This window comes from Eubalaena glacialis, chromosome 20 (assembly GCF_028564815.1).
Source record: "Eubalaena glacialis isolate mEubGla1 chromosome 20, mEubGla1.1.hap2.+ XY, whole genome shotgun sequence".
NCBI lineage: Eukaryota > Metazoa > Chordata > Mammalia > Artiodactyla > Balaenidae > Eubalaena > Eubalaena glacialis.
In genome coordinates this window covers 28,836,885-28,857,832 of record NC_083735.1, presented here as the reverse complement: position 1 = coordinate 28,857,832, position 20,948 = coordinate 28,836,885, and the positions used below count along the sequence as shown (strand labels likewise).

At 40.5% G+C, this 20,948-nt stretch overlaps 1 protein-coding gene across 2 annotated transcripts in view; it reads right to left on the bottom strand.

Annotated features, from left to right (window-relative positions):
- UNC5D (unc-5 netrin receptor D) overlaps positions 1-20,948 on the bottom strand; it is a 600,815-nt gene that overhangs the window by 16,062 nt on the left and 563,805 nt on the right. For both annotated transcript variants that reach the window (XM_061177270.1, XM_061177271.1), the window contains 2 exons: positions 17,308-17,457; positions 9,920-10,084 (listed from right to left, as the gene is read on the bottom strand). In XM_061177270.1, coding sequence (XP_061033253.1) covers positions 9,920-10,084; positions 17,308-17,457 — 315 coding nt within the window. The remainder of the gene's footprint in view (positions 1-9,919; positions 10,085-17,307; positions 17,458-20,948) is intronic.

Genomic DNA, 20,948 nt, shown 5'->3' with positions numbered 1-20,948 from the left:
GAGTTTTATAGTGTCTGGTCTTACATATAGGTCTTTAATCCATTTTGAGTTTATTTTTGTGTATGGTGTTAGAGAGTGTTCTAATTTCTTTCTTTTACGTGTAGCTGTCCAGTTTTCCCAGCACCACTTATTGAAGAGACTGTCTTTTCTCCATTGTATATCCTTGCCTCCTTTGTCATAGATTAGTTGACCATAGGTGCATGGGTTTATCTCTGGGCTTTCTATCCTGTTCCATTGAGCTATGTTTCTGTTTTTGTGCCAGTACCATATTGTCTTAATTACTGTAGCTTTGTAGTATAATCTGAAGTCAGGGAGTCTGATTCCTCCAGCTCTGTTTTTTTCCCTCAAGATTTCTTTGGCTATTTGTGGTCTTTTGTGTCTCCAGACAAATTTTAAGATTTTTTTGTTCTAGTTCTGTAAAAAATGCTATTGGTAATTTGATAGGGATTGCATTGAATCTGTAGATTGCTTTTGATACTATACTCATTTGCACAATGTTGATTCTTCCAGTCCTGGAACATGGTATATCTCTCCATCTGTTTGTGTCATCTTTGATTTCTTTCATCAGTGTCTTATAGTTTTCTGAGTACAGTCTTTTACCTCCTTCGGTAGGTTCATTCCTAGGTATTTTATTTTTTTGTTGCAATGGTGAATGGGATTGTTTCCTTAATTTCTCTTTCTGATCTTTCATTGTTAGTGTATAGAAATGCAAGAGATTTCTGTGCATTAATTTTGTATCCTGCAACTTTACCAAATTCATTGATTAGCTATAGTAGTTTTCTGGTAGCATCTTTAGGATTCTCTATGTATAGTATCATGTCATCTGCAAACAGTGACAGTTTTACTTCTTCTTTTCCGATTTGTATTCCTTTTATTTCTTTTTCTCCTCTGATTGCCATGGCTAGGACTTCAAAAGCTACGTTAAATAACAGTGGTGAGAGTGGACATCCTTGTCTTGTTCCTGATCTTAAAGCAAATGCATTCAGTTTTTCACCATTGAGAATGATGTTTGCTGTGGGTTTGTTGTATATGGCCTCTATTATGTTGAGGTAGGTTCCCTCTATGCCCACTTTCTGGAGCATTTTTATCATAAATGGGTGCTGAATTTTGTCAAAAGCTTTTTCTGCATATATTGAGATGATCATATGGTTTTTATTCTTCAGTTTGTTAATATGGTGTATCACATTGATTGATTTGCATATATGGAAGAATCTCTGCATCCCTGGGGTAAATCCCACTTGATCGTGATGTATGATCCTTTTAATGTGTGATTGGATTCTGTTTGCTAGTATTTTGTTGAGGATTTTTGAATCTATATGCATCAGTGATATTGACCTGTAATTTTCTTTTATTGTAGTATCTCTGTCTGGCTTTGGTATCTGGGTTATGGTGGCATCACAGAATGAGCTTGGGAGTGTTCCTTCCTCTGCAATTTTTTGGAAGAGTTTGAGAAGGATGGGTGTTAGCTCTTCTCTAAATGTTTGATAGAATTCACCTGTGAAGCCATCTGGTCTTGGACTTTTGTTTGTTGGAAGGTTTTTAATCACAGTTTCAATTTCATTACTTGTGATTGGTCTGTTCATATTTTCTATTTCTTCCTGGTTCAGTCTTGGAAGGTTATACTTTTCTAAGAATTTGTCCATTTCTTCCAGGTTGTCCATTTTATTGGCATAGAGTGGCTTATAGTAGTGTCTTATGATGCTTTGTATTTCTGAGGTGTCTGTTGTAACTTCTCCTTTTTCATTTCTAATTTTATTGATTTGAGTCCTCTCCCTCTTTTTCTTGATGAGTCTGGCTAATGGTTTGCCAATTTTGTTTATCTTCTCAAAGAACCAGCCTCTAGTTTTATTGACCTTTGCTATTGCTTTCTTTGTTTCTATTTCATTTATTTCTGCTCTGATCTTTATGATTTCTTTCCTTCTACTAACTTTGGGTTTTGTTTGTTCTTCTTTCTCTAGTTCTTTTAGGTGTAAGGTTAGATTGTTTGAAATTTTTCTTGTTTCTTGAGGTAGGATTGTAGTGCTATAAAGTTCCCTGTTAGAACTGCTTTTGCTGCATCCCAACAAAAATGTGTTTTCATTGTCATTTGTCTCTAGGTATTTTTTTATTTCCTCTTTGATTTCTTCAGTGATCTCTTGGTTATTTAGTAACGTATTGTTTAGCCTCCATGTGTTTGTGTTTTTTATAGTTTTTTGCTGTAATTGATTTCTAATCTCATAGCATTGTGGTCAGAAAAGATGCCTGATATGATTTCAATTTTCTTAAATTTACTGAGGCTTGCTTTGTGAGCCAAGATGTGATCTACCCTGGAGAATGTTCTGTGTGCATGTAAGAAGAAAGTGTAATCTGCTGTTTTTGGATGGGATGTCCTATAAATATCAATTAAATCTATCTGGTTTATTGTGTCATTTAAAGCTTGTGGTTCCTTATGAATTTTCTGTCTGCATGATCTGTCCGTTGGTGTAAGTGAGGTCTTAATGTCCCCCACTATTATTGTGTTACTGTTGATTTCCTCTTTTATAGCTGTTAGCAGCTGCCTTATGTGTTGATGTGCTCCTATGTTGGGTGCATATATATTTATAATTGTTATATCTTCTTCTTGGATTGATCTCTTGATCATTATGTAGTGTCCTTCCTTGTCTCTTGTAACATTCTTTATTTTAAAGTTATTTTATCTGAGTATTGCTACTCCAGCTTTCTTTGATTTCCATTTGCATGGAATATGTTTTTTCCATCCCCTCTCTTTCAGTCTGTATGTGTCCCTAGGTCTGAAATGGGTCTCTTGTAGACAGCAAATATATGGGTCTTGTTTCTCTATCCATTCAGTGAGCCTGTGTCCTTTGGTTGGAGCATTTAATCCATTTACATTTAAGGTAATTATCGATATGTATGTTCCTATTAGCATATTCTGAATTGTTTTGCGTTTGTTTTTGTAGGTGCTTTTCTTCTCTTGTGTTTCCTACTTAGAGACGTTCCTTTAGCATTTGTTGTAGAGCTGGTTTGGTGGTGATGAATTCTCTTAGCTTTTGCTTGTCTGTAAAGCTTTTGATTTCTCCATCGAATCTGAATGAGATCCTTTCTGGGTAAAGTAATCTTTTTTTTTTTTTTTTTTTAATTAATTAATTTATTTATTTTTGGCTGTGTTGGGTCTTCGTTTCTGTGCTAGGGCTTTCTCTAGTTGCGGCGAGCAGGGGCCACTCTTCATCGTGGTGCGCGGGCCTCTCACTGTCATGGCCTCTCTTGTTGCGGAGCACAGGCTCCAGACGCGCAGGCTCAGTAGTTGTGGCTCACGGGCTTTGTTGCTCCGCGGCATGTGGTATCTTCCCAGACCAGGGCTCGAACCCGTGTCCCCTGCATTGGCAGGCAGACTCTCAATCACTGCACCACCAGGGAAGCCCTGGGTAGAGTAATCTTGGTTGTAGCTTCTTCGCTTTCATCACTTTAAATATATCGTGCCGCTCCCTTCTGGCTTGTAGAGTTTCTGCTCAGAAATCAGCTGTTAACCTTATGGGAGTTCCTTTGTATGTTATTTGTCATTTTTCCCTTGTTTCAATAATTTTTCTTTGTCTTTAATTTTTGTCAATTTGATTACTATGTGTCTCGGCGTGTTTCTCCTTGGGTTTATCCTGCCTGGGACTCTCTGTGCTTCCTGGACTTGGGTGGCTATTTCCTTTCCTATGTTAGGGAAGTTTTTGACTATAATCTCTTCAAATATTTTCTCGGGTCCTTCCTCTCTCTCTCCTCATTCTGGGACCCCTATAATGTGAATGTTGGCACGTTTAATGTTGTCTCAGAGGTCTCTTAGGCTGTCTTCATTTCTTTTCATTCTTTTTTCTTTATTCTGTTCCATAGCAGTGAATTCCACCATTCTGTCTTCTAGGTCACTTATCCGTTCTTCTGCCTCAGTTATTCTTGTATTGATTCCTTCTAGTGTATTTTCCATTTCAGTTATTGTATTGTTCATCTCTGTTTGTTCTTTAATTCTTCTAGATCTTTGTTAAACATTTCTTCCATCTTCTCGATCTTTGCCTCCATTCTTTTTCCGAGGTTCTGGATCATCTTCACTATCATTATTCTGAATTCTTTTTCTGGAAAGTTGCCTATCTCCACTTCATTTAATTGTTTTTCTGGGGTTTTACCTTGTTCCTTCATCTGGTACATAGTCCTCTGTTTTCATCTTGTCTATCTTTCTGTGAATGTGGTTTTTGTTCCACAGGCTGCAGGATTGTAGTTCTTCTTGCTTCTGCTGTCTGCCCTCTGGTGGATGAGGCTATCTAAGAGGGTTGTGCAAGCTTCCTGATGGGAGGGACTGGTGGTGGGTAGAGCTGGGTGTTGTTCTGGTGGCCAGAGCTCAGTAAAAGTTTAATCCGTTTGTCTGCTGTTGGGTGGGGCTGGGTTCCCTCCCTGTTGGTTGTTTGGCCTGAGGCGACCCAGCACTGGAGGCTACAGGCTCTTTGGTGGGGCTAATGGCAGGCTCTGAGAGGGCTCATGCCAAGGAGTACTTCCCAGAACTTCTGCTGCCAGTGTCCTTGTCCCCGCAGTGAGCCACAGCCACCCCCCACCTCTGCAGGAGACCCTCCAACACTAGCAGGTAGGTCTGGTTCAGTGTCCTATGGGGTCACTGCTCCTTCCCCAGGTCCTGATGTGCACACTACTTTGTGTGTGCCCTCCAAGAGTGCAGTCTCTGTTTCCCCCAGTCCTGTCGAAGTCCTACAATCAAATCCCTCTAGCCTTCCAAGTCTGATTCTCTACGAATTCCTCCTTCTGTTACCAGACCCCCAGGTTGGGAAGCCTGACATGGGGCTCAGAACCTTCACTCCAGTGGATGGACTTCTGTGGTATAAGTGTCCTCCAGTTTGTGAGTCACCCACCCAGTGGTTATGGGATTTGATTTTATTGTGATTACGCCCCTCCTACCATCTCATTGCAGCTTCTCCTTTGTCTTTGGATGTGAGGTATCTTTTTTGGTGAGTTCCAGTGTCTTCCTGTTGATGATTGTTCAGCAGTTAGTTGTGAATCCAGTGCTCTCGCAAGAGGGGGTGAGCACCTGTCTGTCTACTCCGCCATCTTGAACCAATGAGTCCAGTGCTTTTCTGATATATAAGATGTTCATAAAGTAAACCACCTCAGGCTTCTTACTGCATAAAATAGGTTACAAGATACATCATTTTTTATCATGGTATGTAAAATTTCTTCTAGCCTTTAAAAATACAAATCAAGTAGGAATCATTTCTTTAAAAATTTCCTGACTTAAGGCAGGGTAATGTCCTTAAAAAGAATAGTAAAAAACCATTGAGAGAGAGAATAAAAGGAATTCTGTACAGGATAACATGGTAATTGTCATGTAAAATGGCACTAAAGGTGTTAACATGTGAAAAGGTGGCTTGCCAGTGAAACTGAAAACACAGTGTATCCATGTGAAAAGATGGCAATAGACAGAGACAGATGCCCTCATGGCATCTATGATTTGACCAACTCGACCAAGCTCTGTCTTTCCTGTTGGCAGAAGAAAGAGCACCCTGATACACAAAGTCTTCAGAAAAAAATGGACAGAGTGGTACGATTTAAAGGTGAATAAAGTATTACATGAGACTGACTTGTAAAAATTTGTATTTTTTCTACTTACTACACTTTAATAAATGGGCCCCCATGTCCCTCGTAAAGTTTCCAAATTTAAATATTTCCCATGTGTAAGGATGACACTTTATATAACATTTATGATGCGTTCTAAAAGACATCTGGGCCGAGTAATAAGAATCCAGTGGATGCATCACAGCTTCTGATTGTTTAAATTAAATATGCAGAGGAACAGTAGATTTTCATGCTCTGAACATCGGAGATAACGTGCTGCTACCTGGTTAACGTGGGAGCTGTAAATCAGTGAGGAATTCCAAGTATTCTGTCTACTTTGTAACAGACACATCATCTCCCAACTTCTACCACTTTTAGAAGAAAGATAAGAGAATTTCTTGAACGGAGAATTTTAACATGCAAGATTCCCATTTTAAGTTGTTTCTACCAAAAGATAGATTCTTTAATATTAGTACATTAATAAGGAAGGAGGAAATAAATGACTTGGGGATTCTTCCCTTCTGCTCAATATTAGCAAACTTACTTTGCTTTAGTCCACAATACTGTTGCTTTATAGAGTATCAATTGGCTATCATCATTAGGTAATGTAGTTGGGTTAAATTTAAGGAGAACCAACCTGCTTCCAAAGATTGACACAACAATGGCTACTCTAAAGAACAGAAAAGATATATTACCTTGATCACTGAAATAATTTTTAAATTTGAGAATGATATGAATGATTATTTGGAAAACCATTTAGATAAGAGGCATGAAGGAATATGATGGATGTGGAGCTGAACATAAAGAACCAAATGCCTTCAATGAGGATGCTCACTGCATTAATTAATTTAAAATCAATGTTTTGTATTATATATATATACACACACACACACACACACACACACACATACACACACAGACACATATATATTTTACCTCTCATGGTTCCATTGCTAAAATCTCGAAATATAATGAGACTAAGGCAATCCATTTTAAAGTAGGGTAGGAAGGGGGAGCTCTGAGCCCAGATATGTGAGGATTTTTTTTTTTTTTTGGTGGGTGAGATATTAAAATACATATTTCAAAGATATCTGTTGAAAGTTTCAAAAATTTTAGTTATTATTATTAATCAATGACACCTTATTACTAACTTATTAAAACCCCCTAAAGCAGAATCTTTCAGCATAGTGGCCATGAAGTATGATGACCTTTAATAACTGATCTCTTATTCTTGACTCAGTGATTGATACAGACCCATGTCTTGAATATATCCTGCCTCCTCTCTCCAGGTATTCCCACTTTCTCAGAACTTTATGTATCTTCATTTTTCTCGAACCGTCTACCATAAAAACCAAGTCAGTTTTAGGGAGAAGAAGATGGTTTTTATCACCAGATATATGCTTTTCCCAGGAATGAAACAATTCCAGGGTTGGAAGGGCCTTGAGTGATCATTCAATCAAGACATCCTTTTGCAGGCAGATCTACATGTAGGGAATCAATTCTATTTGTGAAGCTGTATAGAATGAACACTTATTCTAGCCCAGCACACAAGCAGGTACATCTCATCCTTCTGCAGTCTTGAGGAAAGAACTTCCCAATTTTCATCTACTTTTAGACTCAAAGGCAAAATTGCTGATGCTGTGATGTTTGTCACTTGTGCCTAAGCCCCCAAAGAGAGGGCTTATATTATGGACAAGGCCCATGGTTAGGACTAATAAATTAAACCTCCTCGGTTGGGTTCCTGGAGTGGTATTGAATAGAAATCCAGACTTTGGTCTTAAAGTTTAGTATCTCAGCTGGGAACTCTGGCTACACATCTTATTAGCTCTATGATCTTGGATAAGAAGGTTGACTTCCTTGAGACTGTTACATCATATATCGTGATGATATAATACTAATCCACAGAGCTGTGATGGTTATATGTGAAAGCGCATGAAGTGGTACCCGAAACATAGTGGCTTTCAAAAGTTATTAATTTTCCTCTGACGTAGAAAATGATGGCCAATGAGATTTGCCTAAGAAATAGAGTTTGGTACAAAGAAATGGGGATGCACTGGGCCAAATTTCAGCAGGGACACTTAAAGCAATGAATTAAATGATCCTTACAGGATCAAACAAGTTAATAAAGCTTCCAAAATGCAGCAGCCTACAACTTAGATTGCTGTAGTCCACCACTGAATGTCTAAATATTATTCTGCCTCCATTTACCAAGAGGTACTGTGATGTCACGTTCTTTAAGGCTTTCCAAAGTGATCAAAAACTTTGTTAAGCATTAGAAAAGGAACTGGAGAGTAAAGAAGATTATGTTTATTAGCTCATTTTCTTTTCTTTTTTTAAATTAATTAATTTATTTTTGGCACGTTGGGTCTTCGTTGCTGCACGCGGGCTTTCTCTAGTTGTGATGAGCAGGGGCTACTCTTCGTTGTGGTGCACGGACTTCTCGTTTTGGTGGCTTCTCTTGTTGCGGAGCATGGGCTCTAGGTGCGCAGGCTTCAGTAGTTGTGGCTCGTGGGCTCTAGAGCACAGGCTCAGTAGTTGTGGCGCATGGGCTTAGTTGCTCCGCAGCATGTGGGATCTTCCCAGACCAGGGCTCGAACCCGTGTCCCCTGCATTGGCAGGCAGATTCTTAACCACTGCGCCACCGGGGCAGCCCCTCTTAGCTCACTTTCTTTCCATGCACTTCAAGGGTTTATTAAGCAAGGAGCAAAGGTGCCAGGATGTGTCAACCTTATCACATTCCTTTCACACAAATATCCTGTAATAGCTGAAATTGATCCTCAATATCTGGGTGCCTTAGAAAGTAAAAACCTTTTAAACCTGGAATTCTTTTGTCGACCTGGCAACAGGTATTTAGGGCAATTTTCATCAGAGGCATCTTTATGTACTGCCTTTTCACTCTTTCTTCTGAAGTGCAGCTCTTCTTAGATTTTCTTTTTTAATTTTAAAACTCCCATACGATTTGTATTTTACTTTGAAATAAATTGTCTTAAGTATGCCATGACTGTTCAAGAAAGAGACACTAAAAATATCTTGCCTGAGGTTTCTGGAGCTACCTTCCCTATCAGAACTATGTTAGCACATAATGCTAATTGGCAATAACAAATGCAAATATGGTAGAAACATGTCAGTTAAGACAGCTATCAATTTTGAGGCACACTTCTTTGGAAAGCCATCCGCACTTTAGAGAAAACTATTTGGGGAATTAGCCACACTCATTTTGCATAAACAGTGAACCGCAATGAGAAAGGAGGGAAGTGATAATGCTTGTAGGCTACAAGTTTTGAGAAAAAACCACACCTGAAATTGAGTTGTACGGATACAAAATGCATTAAACCTTCTGCTGAGCTTATATATTACTTATATATGTATACGTGAATATGTGTGCGTATGTATGTATATGTATATATACACATACACGTTCTAAGGTGAACAATCCAGTATGTGTGTTTTTCTAAACTAGCCAGGGATTACCTTGGAATTGCTAAACAGTGCGTTACCAGCTCCCCTGATTCTCCCCCTCAGCTACTCTCTCCCTCTACCCTCAAATAACCATTCAGGAGGGAATGCCATTGTCTACTTGATAAGCTCAAGTCCAGAGCCATGGAGTCATTCAGTGGTTTAGGGCCAATCCAAAGCCATGGCATTTCAGGTGTCTTTTTGCAAAAGTTCCCAAGTGAATTCTCCTCTGACTCCCATTCTAACTCTGCCCTTCAGTTATATGACCTTGGAGGAAGTCCTATCTCTTTTTGCTCTGCTATGTCCTTACTGTGTAGAACGAGATTATTATCTACTCTATCTTATACTATTGTATTGATGAAATCTAGGCTTAATGGAAATAAGGATGTGTAGAAACCCTGATCCTGGAGGGTAAGAGAAATTGTAAGACAATCAGGAACCAAGGCCTTGAAAATGAAATAACACAGATTGGGCAACTGACTTCTGAACAACTAGTCAGAACCGGCAGAAAAGCAGCCCACTGGTGACCTTGTGTCTTCTTAGGGTATGTGTCTCAGTTCAATAATAAATCTCAGCTGATATTCCATGTCTGCCATGAACTGTTAGATTGATTGTGGTTTTGTGTGTAAAAAGCCCTGGACAAATTCCTTCCCCAAAGGTCCCTCCACAGAGCCTATGCTCTGATGGGTTGCGTTTCCCTGCCCCAGTGGGCAGCTCAGTTCCATCCTCAGCCTGAGAAAAAGTTAATTTTCCCTTATCAGTAATGAGGATTCAAAGAGTGAGTGCCTTTCGAAGCTCTTTCATGCTATATGTATAGCACAACTGAGACAGGTATACAGTCCCTAATGTCCTTTAGAAACGGGGTCGGATGACCTGTAGACCAAGGACTCACCTCGAGGATTGACGTCTGCACTTGGAGGATCTGTTCATGGCCTTTGAGCTGCCGGATGCAGATTTTGCAGGACAGCTGGGTGGTGGTGGGCGTGTAGCGTTCCAGGGAGAAGGCACAGTGCAGGGGCTGCCGGTTACCGCACCACACGCGGGAGAATGGGACTTCCTGCGGGGGAGACGGGGGGGAGAAGAGGGCTATGGTGTGCAGAGCCCGGCTGAGGTGAGCAGAGAGCAGGAGGGACCTAATCACAATAATTAGGATGATGATGATGACGGTGATGGCAGGAGAGGTAATTGCCTAAGTGACTCTGGTGGAACTGTTGTAGAAATAATGTTCCAGCATATGCCAAGCAGCACAAAAGTAATTAACGTCAATTCCAATTGATAACATTTGAATTCCAAAACCACACTGCAAGAGCTCAGCTTTCACTTGGTGACTCACACAGTTAGAAAGAATACCATCAAAAGTTAATCGTCGTGTCTTTCCATGACAGAAATATTCTAAAAGACTCCTATGGGTAGACTCCTAGGATTAGATGCCTACTCCATCCTTCTACCTAAGCCCGGGGTAGGATGATATCTTCTCACTTAAATGAAAATTATGCTGAAGAACTGACTGGCCAGAACTTATGCCCATACCACAAACTCATGCCAAATTGTATAAACATAATGTTGCTAATGTATCCAGCATAAAAATTATACCTGCTGCAGAATCATACACACACATACACACACACCCCAGAGACAGACACACAAACACAACAGGCTACCCCAGAACAGTCTAGTTTGCCAACTCCTCATTCATTCAATTCATCCATTCTACAGTTACGTGTACAATGCCTACTAACAACCAGACACTGTACTAGATAAACAAGAAAAGAACGGTAAGAGTTGAGGTCTGGTCCCCCCCTTTCAAGGGACTTATAGACAATTGAGTGGCAAAAGCAATTTTCACTAAATGAGGGGGGAAATTATAAAATCTATACATATTCCCCTTTCCCCCATGGCCAGCTGGTGCTTGCCACCAATTGGCTCAGGCACGTGGCTTTACACTAATGTGAAGTAGAGGTCAGTCACTGATAATCTTCCATCTACTAAAATGTCTTTCATTTCTACTCAGATCAGGCTGTGGTCCTTGGCAATGACCTCCTATTTCCAGCCTATAGTAATCTTCATTCTCCCTTCTTTCTCTTTTCCGCATCCCATTCATTTGCTCTTTCACCTGTTGCTACAAATACAATTTTCCCCAATACTGATGCTGAAAGGCAGCAAAAGATGTATCAAGTCTGGAAGTCTGAGTCTCTGAAGTGTGACTGGTGATGGACTCAGCAGGTGTTTTAAGACCAAAGGCCACGATTAGAATTCAATCTACCCACTTTGAGGAACTATGAGTTACCTAGTTACCCCTGAGCTCCAATCTGTACACTTGTTGGTTTCCTCATTTCCTCTATAGGAAGTCTCGCAGACCCTGATTTTGGATACTTGCTTGGGGGGGACCACCAGGGAGGGATGGAGTTTAGATTGTTGCAGACTTGAGTACAAGAGAGCCAGCTTTAGGGATTACGAAGGAACAAACTCACGCGTTAACCCCTACCACACATCCCAGCAAGGGATGTAAGGGTGTCGTGTTTTTGTTTTGTTTGTTCTGAAACCTGAACCAAGGGAAAGGCAGTGGATCTTTGTCTCAAGAAGTAGAGACAAGGACTCAGAGAAGGTCTGTATGTTGACAGTGAAGACTTTCATTGACTTTATCCTTGTGCAGAATGTGGGCTGTTAGGAGGCAACTCTCTCTCCACCATCCTCAGTTCTCCCCTACGTGGCAGGGGCTGGAAGCCTGAAAACTACAGTTCACAGCTCTCTCCAGCAGGGAGTTCACATGTCCATTCTGCCAGTGAGAAGTACTTGTTTTAAACTTGGAAGGAAGAGAAGGAGCGGAAGCCTCGTCCTCGCTGCTCCTCTGACAGCAGCGAGCAAACCCAGAGGCTTCAGCTGACAGCACATGTGAGGTTTGCAGGGGCTTCTGAGAACCATCTGCTTCAGGGTTGTTGTGTTTTCTTTAAATCATCAAACTTTCCTTATATCACTAGTGGCTTTCTCTGACCTTGGCTCTCCTAGGCTTTCCAAAGGCTTTATAAGCACATAAATCCTTTGATTACATTTCCCCTGGATTGAAATACCTTTTCTTGACCCAAACCATTCTCTAATGAAACACCAGTGGCTTAGAAGAAGTTCTCTTAGAAACTAAGATGAGCTGGGCAGCGCTGGAAGGTTCACTATAGTGGGTTCCACAGAGAGGCTCTCATCCCGGGGAAACTCTGGGAGAAGCATGAAGCTAATGGTCACTAAGGAAGCATGTGGCTGCAGCACAGCTTGCTTACGTCACCAGCAAGACAGCACAGGTCCAACCCACGTTCTTCCTAAACTGAGAGTTTTTCTTATGAGCTCTTCCCTTTCCCTCCGAGCAGCAGAAGGCACTTCAGATCGGTGTGGCCTCCCAGCAGCCTTTAGAGGAGGTCATTCCCTAAAACACTCAAAAATGACTTTTCACCTGCACCAAATCCTATACCAGATAAAACAGTAATAATACGTATTTACAAGGTCTGCCGTTTCTCCTTATTGTGTAATCCGACTCTTTTCACGCTGCTTCGTGGTTTAGTAAACCACGGGTAACTCTCACTTCATATCTCAGCCTCCAGCTCTTGTGTCTCTGTCTCCTGAACTCTTCAAAACCGCATCTGCTCACATACGCCCAATTGCCATTTCCCTGTGGAGGACCCCAACAGCTGCATCTCTGGTTTTTATTTCATTATCATCCATCACTGAAATTATACCCCTAATCAGTAGAAACAATTTTAGTTGGCCTTTCCTTTCTCAGATAGGTCTACCTTTTGAAAACGGATTATCACCATCTCTCTCTCATCGTCATTCTCCTCCGATTTTTCTATCTCCACGCGTAATCTTCTCTGATGTCATCACAGCTAACTGGGAGTAAACTGCTCAGCAACCTTCCTATCTTCAGTCTCTACTACACAAGTTAATGAGGGGGTTGAGGCTTGACTGGGGAGGAAATGGAAAGCAGTTGATTGGTATTCTTTAGGGAAGAGCTTATGGTCTCTCTTTTACCTGTAATCATGCGTTGGGGGGGAGGGGCACTGATGTGACCACATCACCTGGGAACTCTGCTTTCATTACATGATTCCTCTGCTTGGGGGACCAGAATGGCCCCAGCATGCCTGCGTGATAAACACAGCCCCCTGGGACTTCCCTGGTGGCCCAGTGGTTAGGACTCCACGGTTCTGCTGCAGGGGGGAACTAAGATCCCACATGCTGTGTGGCCAACAAAACAAAACAAAACAAAAAACACAGTCCCCTGCCTGGCCTTCAAGGGCTTCTTCCATCCTCTGTCACCTCATCCTCACTCTCTCCAGTCTCAGTGTACAAGCCCTCAAACTCACTCTCTTCCCCAAGCCAGTACGTTTTGATAGAGTTACTCTGCACCGTCCCCTTCAACGAAAGTAACTATAACAGAGGGCTCCACGGTTCATAGGTGTTTTTGCCTAACTAAGCTAACTAAGGAGGTTTTTGTTTTCTAAATCTGAAATTTGAGTCATTACAGTGTAATATAAATGTTTGGACTTCAGGGCTCTAGACAGAGCTGAATTCAAGGTCCAGATCTTAAACAAACCTACATTTTTTCTGCAGTAGCTTTGAATCCCTGGTAATGCTTACCTTCCTTAAATTAAAAAAAAAAAAAAAAAAAGCACTGACCACTTATTGAAAAGTATCTTCTGTGGTGTCACTTGCTAAATTTTGTATATTTTCTCCTGAGAACACTGGAAAAACCCGCTACAGAGATTATCTTTTCTTGCAGAAAGACATGAGAATCGGCACACAAAAAAATTCTTCTCTTTTCTCTTTCCATTCTACTGCACACAATCAAAACATTTTAAAAATCTGATATTAAGACAGTGTCAAAAGAATATTTTTTAATTGTTGACTTGAGTAGCAGCTGCCAGTAGTGCTCAACAAAACATTTAAAAATAATAGAATTAGAAGCACTGTGATTAGTGTGTTTTCAGGGCAATCATCTTTGCTTTCATTTATTCAAAAAAAAAAAAAAAAGGCAAAACAAAACACCAAGACGCTCACTGAGCTGAGAGGAATTATGTGGAAAGTAATACAAGAGGACAAAGTGTAGCAAAGTTATGGGTGTTTAAAGAATTCCAGAAATGTTTTCATTTTGAGTCCCATTATAATTAGTTTCCTAGCAGATGGGGACCATGTAAATCATATCCTAGCAGGAGACAGACACTGGGTTCTCCAAGATACATAGCATGCTGTAAGACAGCTGCTTTTATCCTACAGAGGTGACAGCCTGGCTTGGTGTTTTGTAGGATTTAGAAAATAAATTAAAATTTTATTGCATACTGTTTATTACAGCTTCTTCACCCCACAGGCAGCAAGGAATAAAGGAAACGATGATTAAGTAGCTCTCAGGTCCCAGTAACCTACTGAGAGCAGAGTTATTTCCCTCTAAAGAAGGGTTGCTAAGTCTTCCAAGGGGACAATAGCATATCACTAATTGTGGTAGAGTCTTAAGAAAAGGGGGCATAATTAATTGTTTATTTTGGAAGGACTAGTGTTGTGGGCCCTATTTTTTTCTTTGAATCAAGGTTAGTGGGGTCTATGGTAACCAGATCTCCTAAGAACTCACATACCCTTCCCTTTCACCCATCATACCTGGTTTCATAAGCAATAAGGGTTGTAGCCTAGCATTTTATAAATTGTCATCCTCCAGAATCAAAACCAACAAGATTTAAAATCTAGTTGGTCCTAATATGTAGGCTCTCATCACATAGCTCTGGACCCAATCTTGAACTCACATCATTCTAAAAACATCTCTTGGTTGGTGTCTGATAGGGCAACTATTCTATGCACTGGATACCTCCCTGAGAAATTCCACCTTTCCCAGAAGAAAAAAGGAAGGTATTTTAGGAGAGTAAGCTTTGGGTACCAACTGGAATATGTCACTTCCCAGATTCCTGATTTGAAGTTAGAGAAAGGGAGAGAGGAATAAGAAGACAAGAATACCAGAGGTCTTCTACCCACTGACTTGGAAGATGACAGAAGATGACAGGAACGTTTACCAGTTGAAGGAGAGACCTATAAATGATGTCAGGAGTAGTGAGGTTTTCTGTCTCCACAATAGTGCTCTGTGAGTTCTCATCCACTAAGCCTTAACAAAAAGCCATTCTCTATTATCCACACCGAGTTTGTCAGCGTACATGATGTTCTCCATGAAGTTCAAGCAGGCTGAACACAAACCCTCCCCAGAGTGTGAGAATCTGATGCCTGGAGCAAACACAGCATGGCCATTAAGACAAGCACAACATGTAGGCATATTGCTGGGGGTTCAGTGATCACAGGAGCAAAGAAATTGGTTCTAAGGGTGGTGAAGAGAAAGGAAGAATAGAGCAGAAAGCCATTTGTGGGGAAGAAAAATGAAGTGGAAATGAAAACTCAGTGGCAAGCCTCCTGGTGCAGAGAAAATTAAATTGTTTCTCAGCCTTCCAAGACTCTTTCAAATTATGCTCAATTACAGAAGGCAAATGCTTATACATGTTTACAACCTCTATGTAATCCAACCCACCCTGGCAGTAAAGCTGGTTGGGTTTTCTTGCTAGCCAGTGCCCTTTGCCTTTGGCTGGCCCTGTTGCATCCTTTGGGGTGGGCAGGCATTAACCTCCACCAAGCTTTTTGTACCTGAGGCTCTCTTTGGAATCCCTGGTGTTGGAATTGTTGTTTAAGTGCCACTGAGAGGTTATGGTTCTTTCATCTGATTTTTTTTTTTTTTTTATCTCCAAGCATTAAACTTAATAGTTACTTTGGACTGAGTCACTTGTACCAGATCCAGTGAAATGATGCCCTTAAATCAATAAAGATTAATACACAGAGGAATTTGCATGACTATCAGGATTTGTTTTAATAATACCCTGAAGTTCAATTTGGACTAGAAACTTTGAATACTGCTTTCTGGGAAACAGAGACACCTAGGTCTAGAACATCATAAATAATACATTTATTCATAGAAAACCTCTCTCCATAAAAAAAAAAATGGTAAAGTTTTCAAAAAAAAAAAAATTGTACAGGGCCCTGAGAGAGATTCTTGTTGCTTTGAGTGCGCTAAAATTATACATAGAGGGGGCAATTCCCAAGGTAATGAGAAATCTGAAAAGAAAATATAAAAATATGGCCTTAACCAATTTGAAAATTCTGAATTTTAAAAGTATAAGGTGTTGGTGGTACAACTTTTTTCTAACTCTCATGGCATGGCCAAGGTTTTTCTCTTTGAGATTTGGCTTATTTCCATTCTGACAAGCCGGTATATCTTGTGCATGGTTTTTAAAAAATGAATGCTGTAAAGATGGAAAGGTTAAAAAACCCACAAGGCTCTGCAGGTTATGCTGATGGGAAGAGCAGAGAAGTCTGAAAGCGTCCTATGAGTCCAGATCAATATGAGTCTCCCAGAAGCTTACCCAGAGTTAGGGAAATGTCCTGTCACTTGAAGCACAGATGACTCTAGCTTAAGAAATGGTGGTAGACCAGCTGGCTGCTTCTGATGACAGTACTAATCACTGGAAATTTTCATAGAATTCAGTGACAAGATCACAAGTTGGTATCTTTTCACGCTAAGCAACTATTCAAAATCCCTAAAAATGATCCAAGGAGACTCGTAAGTCATCCTGCAATTTTTTTTAAAGTCTCTAATAACGAGGTGTGTGAACAATCATACATAAATATTTTTATAGTTATAAAAAGATTCTAAGAGGCATTGACATTTCTTTGTTTTTCAATTTGTGATTTCTTCTTCCCATCTTGCTCAATTCATCTGGCAGCAAGCCCTTTATATATTCAGGACAAAATCTCTTGTTCCCATCTGGTTGGCCAGAGCTCTCTACAACTCAAAATTATCACCCTTAAAAGGTTTCTCCCTGACATCCAGTTCATTCGTACTTGAACAGGATTAAAACTGTGTCTCATAATGAACTGATCTGAATCAAAACAAACCCACAAACACATCCTGCTCTAAGTTGTTAAATGACCACCTTCAACCTATCCCGAGTGGCGATTTAAGCAGGAGAGAGGAGAAATGTCACATTACCTGACACACAAGCCCCTTTTTCCCCCACGTGTTAGAAACCCATGGATTTATGACAATAGGTTTCATTCCCTGGGTGTAGTGCAAACTGTTACATGTCTGTGACAGTTTTGAAATTAAATCCATAGTTTTAAAGGAGGAGGAAAGTCAAGAGTACCCTCACCAGGGCTTGTGATATGCGTGCTGGTTAAAGCAAAGCTATTTCTGTCAGAAACCCATTGGGCCAGTACCTGGCATGCAGTGAATGGTTTAATTCTCCAGAGGAATGGGGGGATATCAAGGACAGAGATCTGAAGACTAAAGGTATTCCCTTTGAAATGCAGCAACTTTGGTTCTTCCAGGAGTTGTCCGCCTTGATGCCTTTCATCTGAAACCACTTCCTATAGGGCAAGAAAAAGAAAGAAGCACAACAATAAAGTACCCAATTTCCTCCACGTTTTCCTTCCATAGATATGTATACTCCCTCTCATGTGTCTCCCAGGAATAGACGAACAGCATGATAAGCACACTCTACTTTTATGCCCCGCCCCCATCCTTGCAAGGTCAGGGCTAAGGGGCTACAGGCTGCTGAGAAATAAGGATCTGGACACAAAGAAACAATTGTTCTTCATTACTGTATTGTTGAGGCTTTTACACACACTGTGCCTGTCTTTAAAACTGGAAGACCTCCTTTGCCCCAAGCAAAGTGTAACACTCTTGAGTTTCCAGAACTGTGTGAATTTCATCCTGATATCGCCATAATCAAGGGATGTATTTGTACTTAACCTAACACATCATCATATTTCATGAGAAAGGGAGACACAGCCCCTCCTCCACTCTGGTTCCCTTGTTTGTCACTAACACAGGCATCATCCAATATTTATCCTTTAGCTCAAAATAAATATTGCAAAGTGCATGTATCATGTTTATTTGTAGTAATGTTCACAGAAGTTATGCCAAAAGGCCAAGAAAAAATAAGTTGTCAAGTCAGTTTCAGCTCAGAAAAAAAATCAAATTCCTGAGATAAATACTCCTTTATCTTTCACTGGCAAATCTTTATAATTATATCTCATACAAACACAATTCACATACATTCTATTAAGCAAACCGTTTAACTGGTTCCAAATTTGTGGCGTTTAGAATCATCTCCATAAGACAAGTGAAATAATAGAACAGATATGAATGCTATAAAATGTCAAACTACTGTAGGGGGTGAGGTTTTCAGTGTTAGTGTAGATGAAAGATTTCCCTAAATCCCCATTTAAAAAAATCACTGTTAATTGACTTATAATTTCCTTGCAGAGCTAGGATAAATAGGAAAACTGAAATCCTTTAATGATGTCCTATAATCTTCCCAGAGTCTAAAAAAGGTTGTTAAGAAGCCAGGCAAATAGGTTTATAAATACAATAAAACTTACATTTCAATTATCAGGGAGTGAAAGCAGCTTCAGAAGTTATCTTTCCCATCTCTTGTTTATGTATAGATTAACATTAATGAAAGTGTTTCTAAGAAGCAGCTTTCCAGCTTTTATCCTTCATGTACACACAAACTGTTAAAGGTTGCTAATGTCTCTTCTCAGGACTAAACAATTCCATTCCAGTGTCATTTTCTCCAGCTCTTGGGGTGTGGAAGGGGTGTGTCTTGGGGCCCTGAGTCAGCACTGAACTTGCTGCGATGATGGAAGTGGTCCATACCTGTGTTTTCCAATATGGTATCCACTAGCCAGAGTGGTTAGAGTGACTAAGGAACTAAGATTTTCATTTTAGTTAATTCAAATGTAGATACGCACACATGGTTGGCAATTACTGCACTGGACAGGGCAGTGCTAGATAATTCATTACCTTGTGGGTCTAAGCGTTGGACATAATAGCACAGTGGCCAGTGTCTAGTGAGGGCTGCAAGCAGTGGAAGGAAAGAGGCGGGGTGGGAGGAAAGGGAATTAATGCCAGACGCTGACTTTAGGTCTTTACAGATGCTGGTCTGTTCCCTCTTTTGAGATTTAATGAGTGTCCAGTGGAGCAATGCTTGAGCTGGGCACTGGGTGAACAGAAATGAAACACCAAGGAGCTCACAGTCTAGAGAGAGGGTCAGAACAGCAAGCATATGAGTATAATGTAGCATCTAACTATTACAAATATGTATATTCCCAAAGGCTAAGGCAAGACAGAGGGTGCCTAACCCAGATGGGCAGAGAGGCCAGGAAATGAATTGGGAAATTAATAGAGGAAGTGATATTTGAACTGAGCCTGGAAGTAAATATAGGGGCTACTCATGGGAAAGGGAGGGAGAGTGCATTCCAGACACTGAATGGGCTCTGCACAAAGGCACGGAGGCCAGACAGAGCTGGGATAGAAGGTTAGGGTGGAAAGTGTGTGGCTGGAGGTGATGAATATTATAGGGCAGGGGCCAATCACGAATTCTGCCTTACCATGCTAGGGACTTGTATTTTTGTTTAGAGTAATGTTGTTCGGGTTTAAGGGAGTATGAGAATTTTCTGAGGGTTATATATACTCAAGAGGGCACTCATCTTGTAAACCAAAAATGGAAGCACAGGCTTCTAATCACATTTCTGCATGGTCTTGGGCAAGTCACTTAATCTTTAGGCTTCAGTTCTTTACTTGGGTTTATTCACAGCCAAGCAAAATCATTAGCATGGTAATATACTAACTTCTTTTTGCCATTCAAGGTTAGAAACAGGGACAAATAAGAAATTTGCTTATTCAAACCGTATTAAAGCCATGGAATAACAACAATGTTGACTTGTCAAAGTATATTTGACTGGGTAGGCTCTCTGAAGTGTATCCCTGTTCTTTAAATCTGACTTGCCTGAAAGTACAGAGAAAGAAACCGAGGTCAGGCAATGAAGTGACTTGATCAAGGCCATGAATTACTTGGTGTAGAGCTAGTCTATTTTAATATTTAGAAACTACATAGCATCATCACACTTGAAGGGAACTTAAGGTACTTAGTGATTTAAAACTTGATTATTTACGGAGGAAAACATGGAGACCCTCCCCCTTGCCCCCAAGAAAGGGATTTGCCTGAAGTCACATGGCTAGTGACAGAGCTACCATATCAGTACTTGTTCGTAGTCTAGTATTTTTTCTACTAGATTTTCCTGCATTTTCCTATACTACGCTTGATGTTTTTAAGAGTCATGTGAAGGTCAGACTGCTATTAACACTGTCCCATAAGTAATTTTTCATTGGTGCAAGATATATGTAAAGATGACATAAGTCAGTCTGTTTTTCAATAAATGCTGGAGAGGGTATGGAGAGAAGGGAACCCTCTTACACTGTTGGTGGGAATGTAAATTGGTGCAGCCACTATGGAGGACAGTATGGGAGGTTCCTTAAAAAACTAAAAACTGAGCTACCATATGACCCAGCAATCCCACTCCTGGGCATGTATCTGGAGAAAAACATGGTCCGGAAGGATACATGCACCCCAGTGTTCATTGCAGCACTGTTTACAGTAGCCAGGACGTGGAAGCAACCTAAATGTCCATTGACAGAGGAATGGATAAAGAAGATGTGGTACATATATACAATGGAATATTACTCAGCCATAAAAAAGAATGAAATAATGCCATTTGCAGCAACATGGGTGGACTTAGAGATTGTCATACTGAGTGCAGTAAGTCAGACAGAGAAAGAGAAATATCGTATGATATCACTTATATGCGGAATCTAAAAAGAAATGATACAAATGAATGTATTTACAAAACAGAAACGGACTCACAGACTTCGGGAATGAACTTACGGTTACCGGGGGTGCGGGGGGAAGGGTGGAGGGAAGGGATAGTTAGGGAGTTTGGGACTGACATGTACACACTGTCATATTTAAAAAGGATAACCAACAAGGACCTACTATATAGTACAGGGAGCTCTG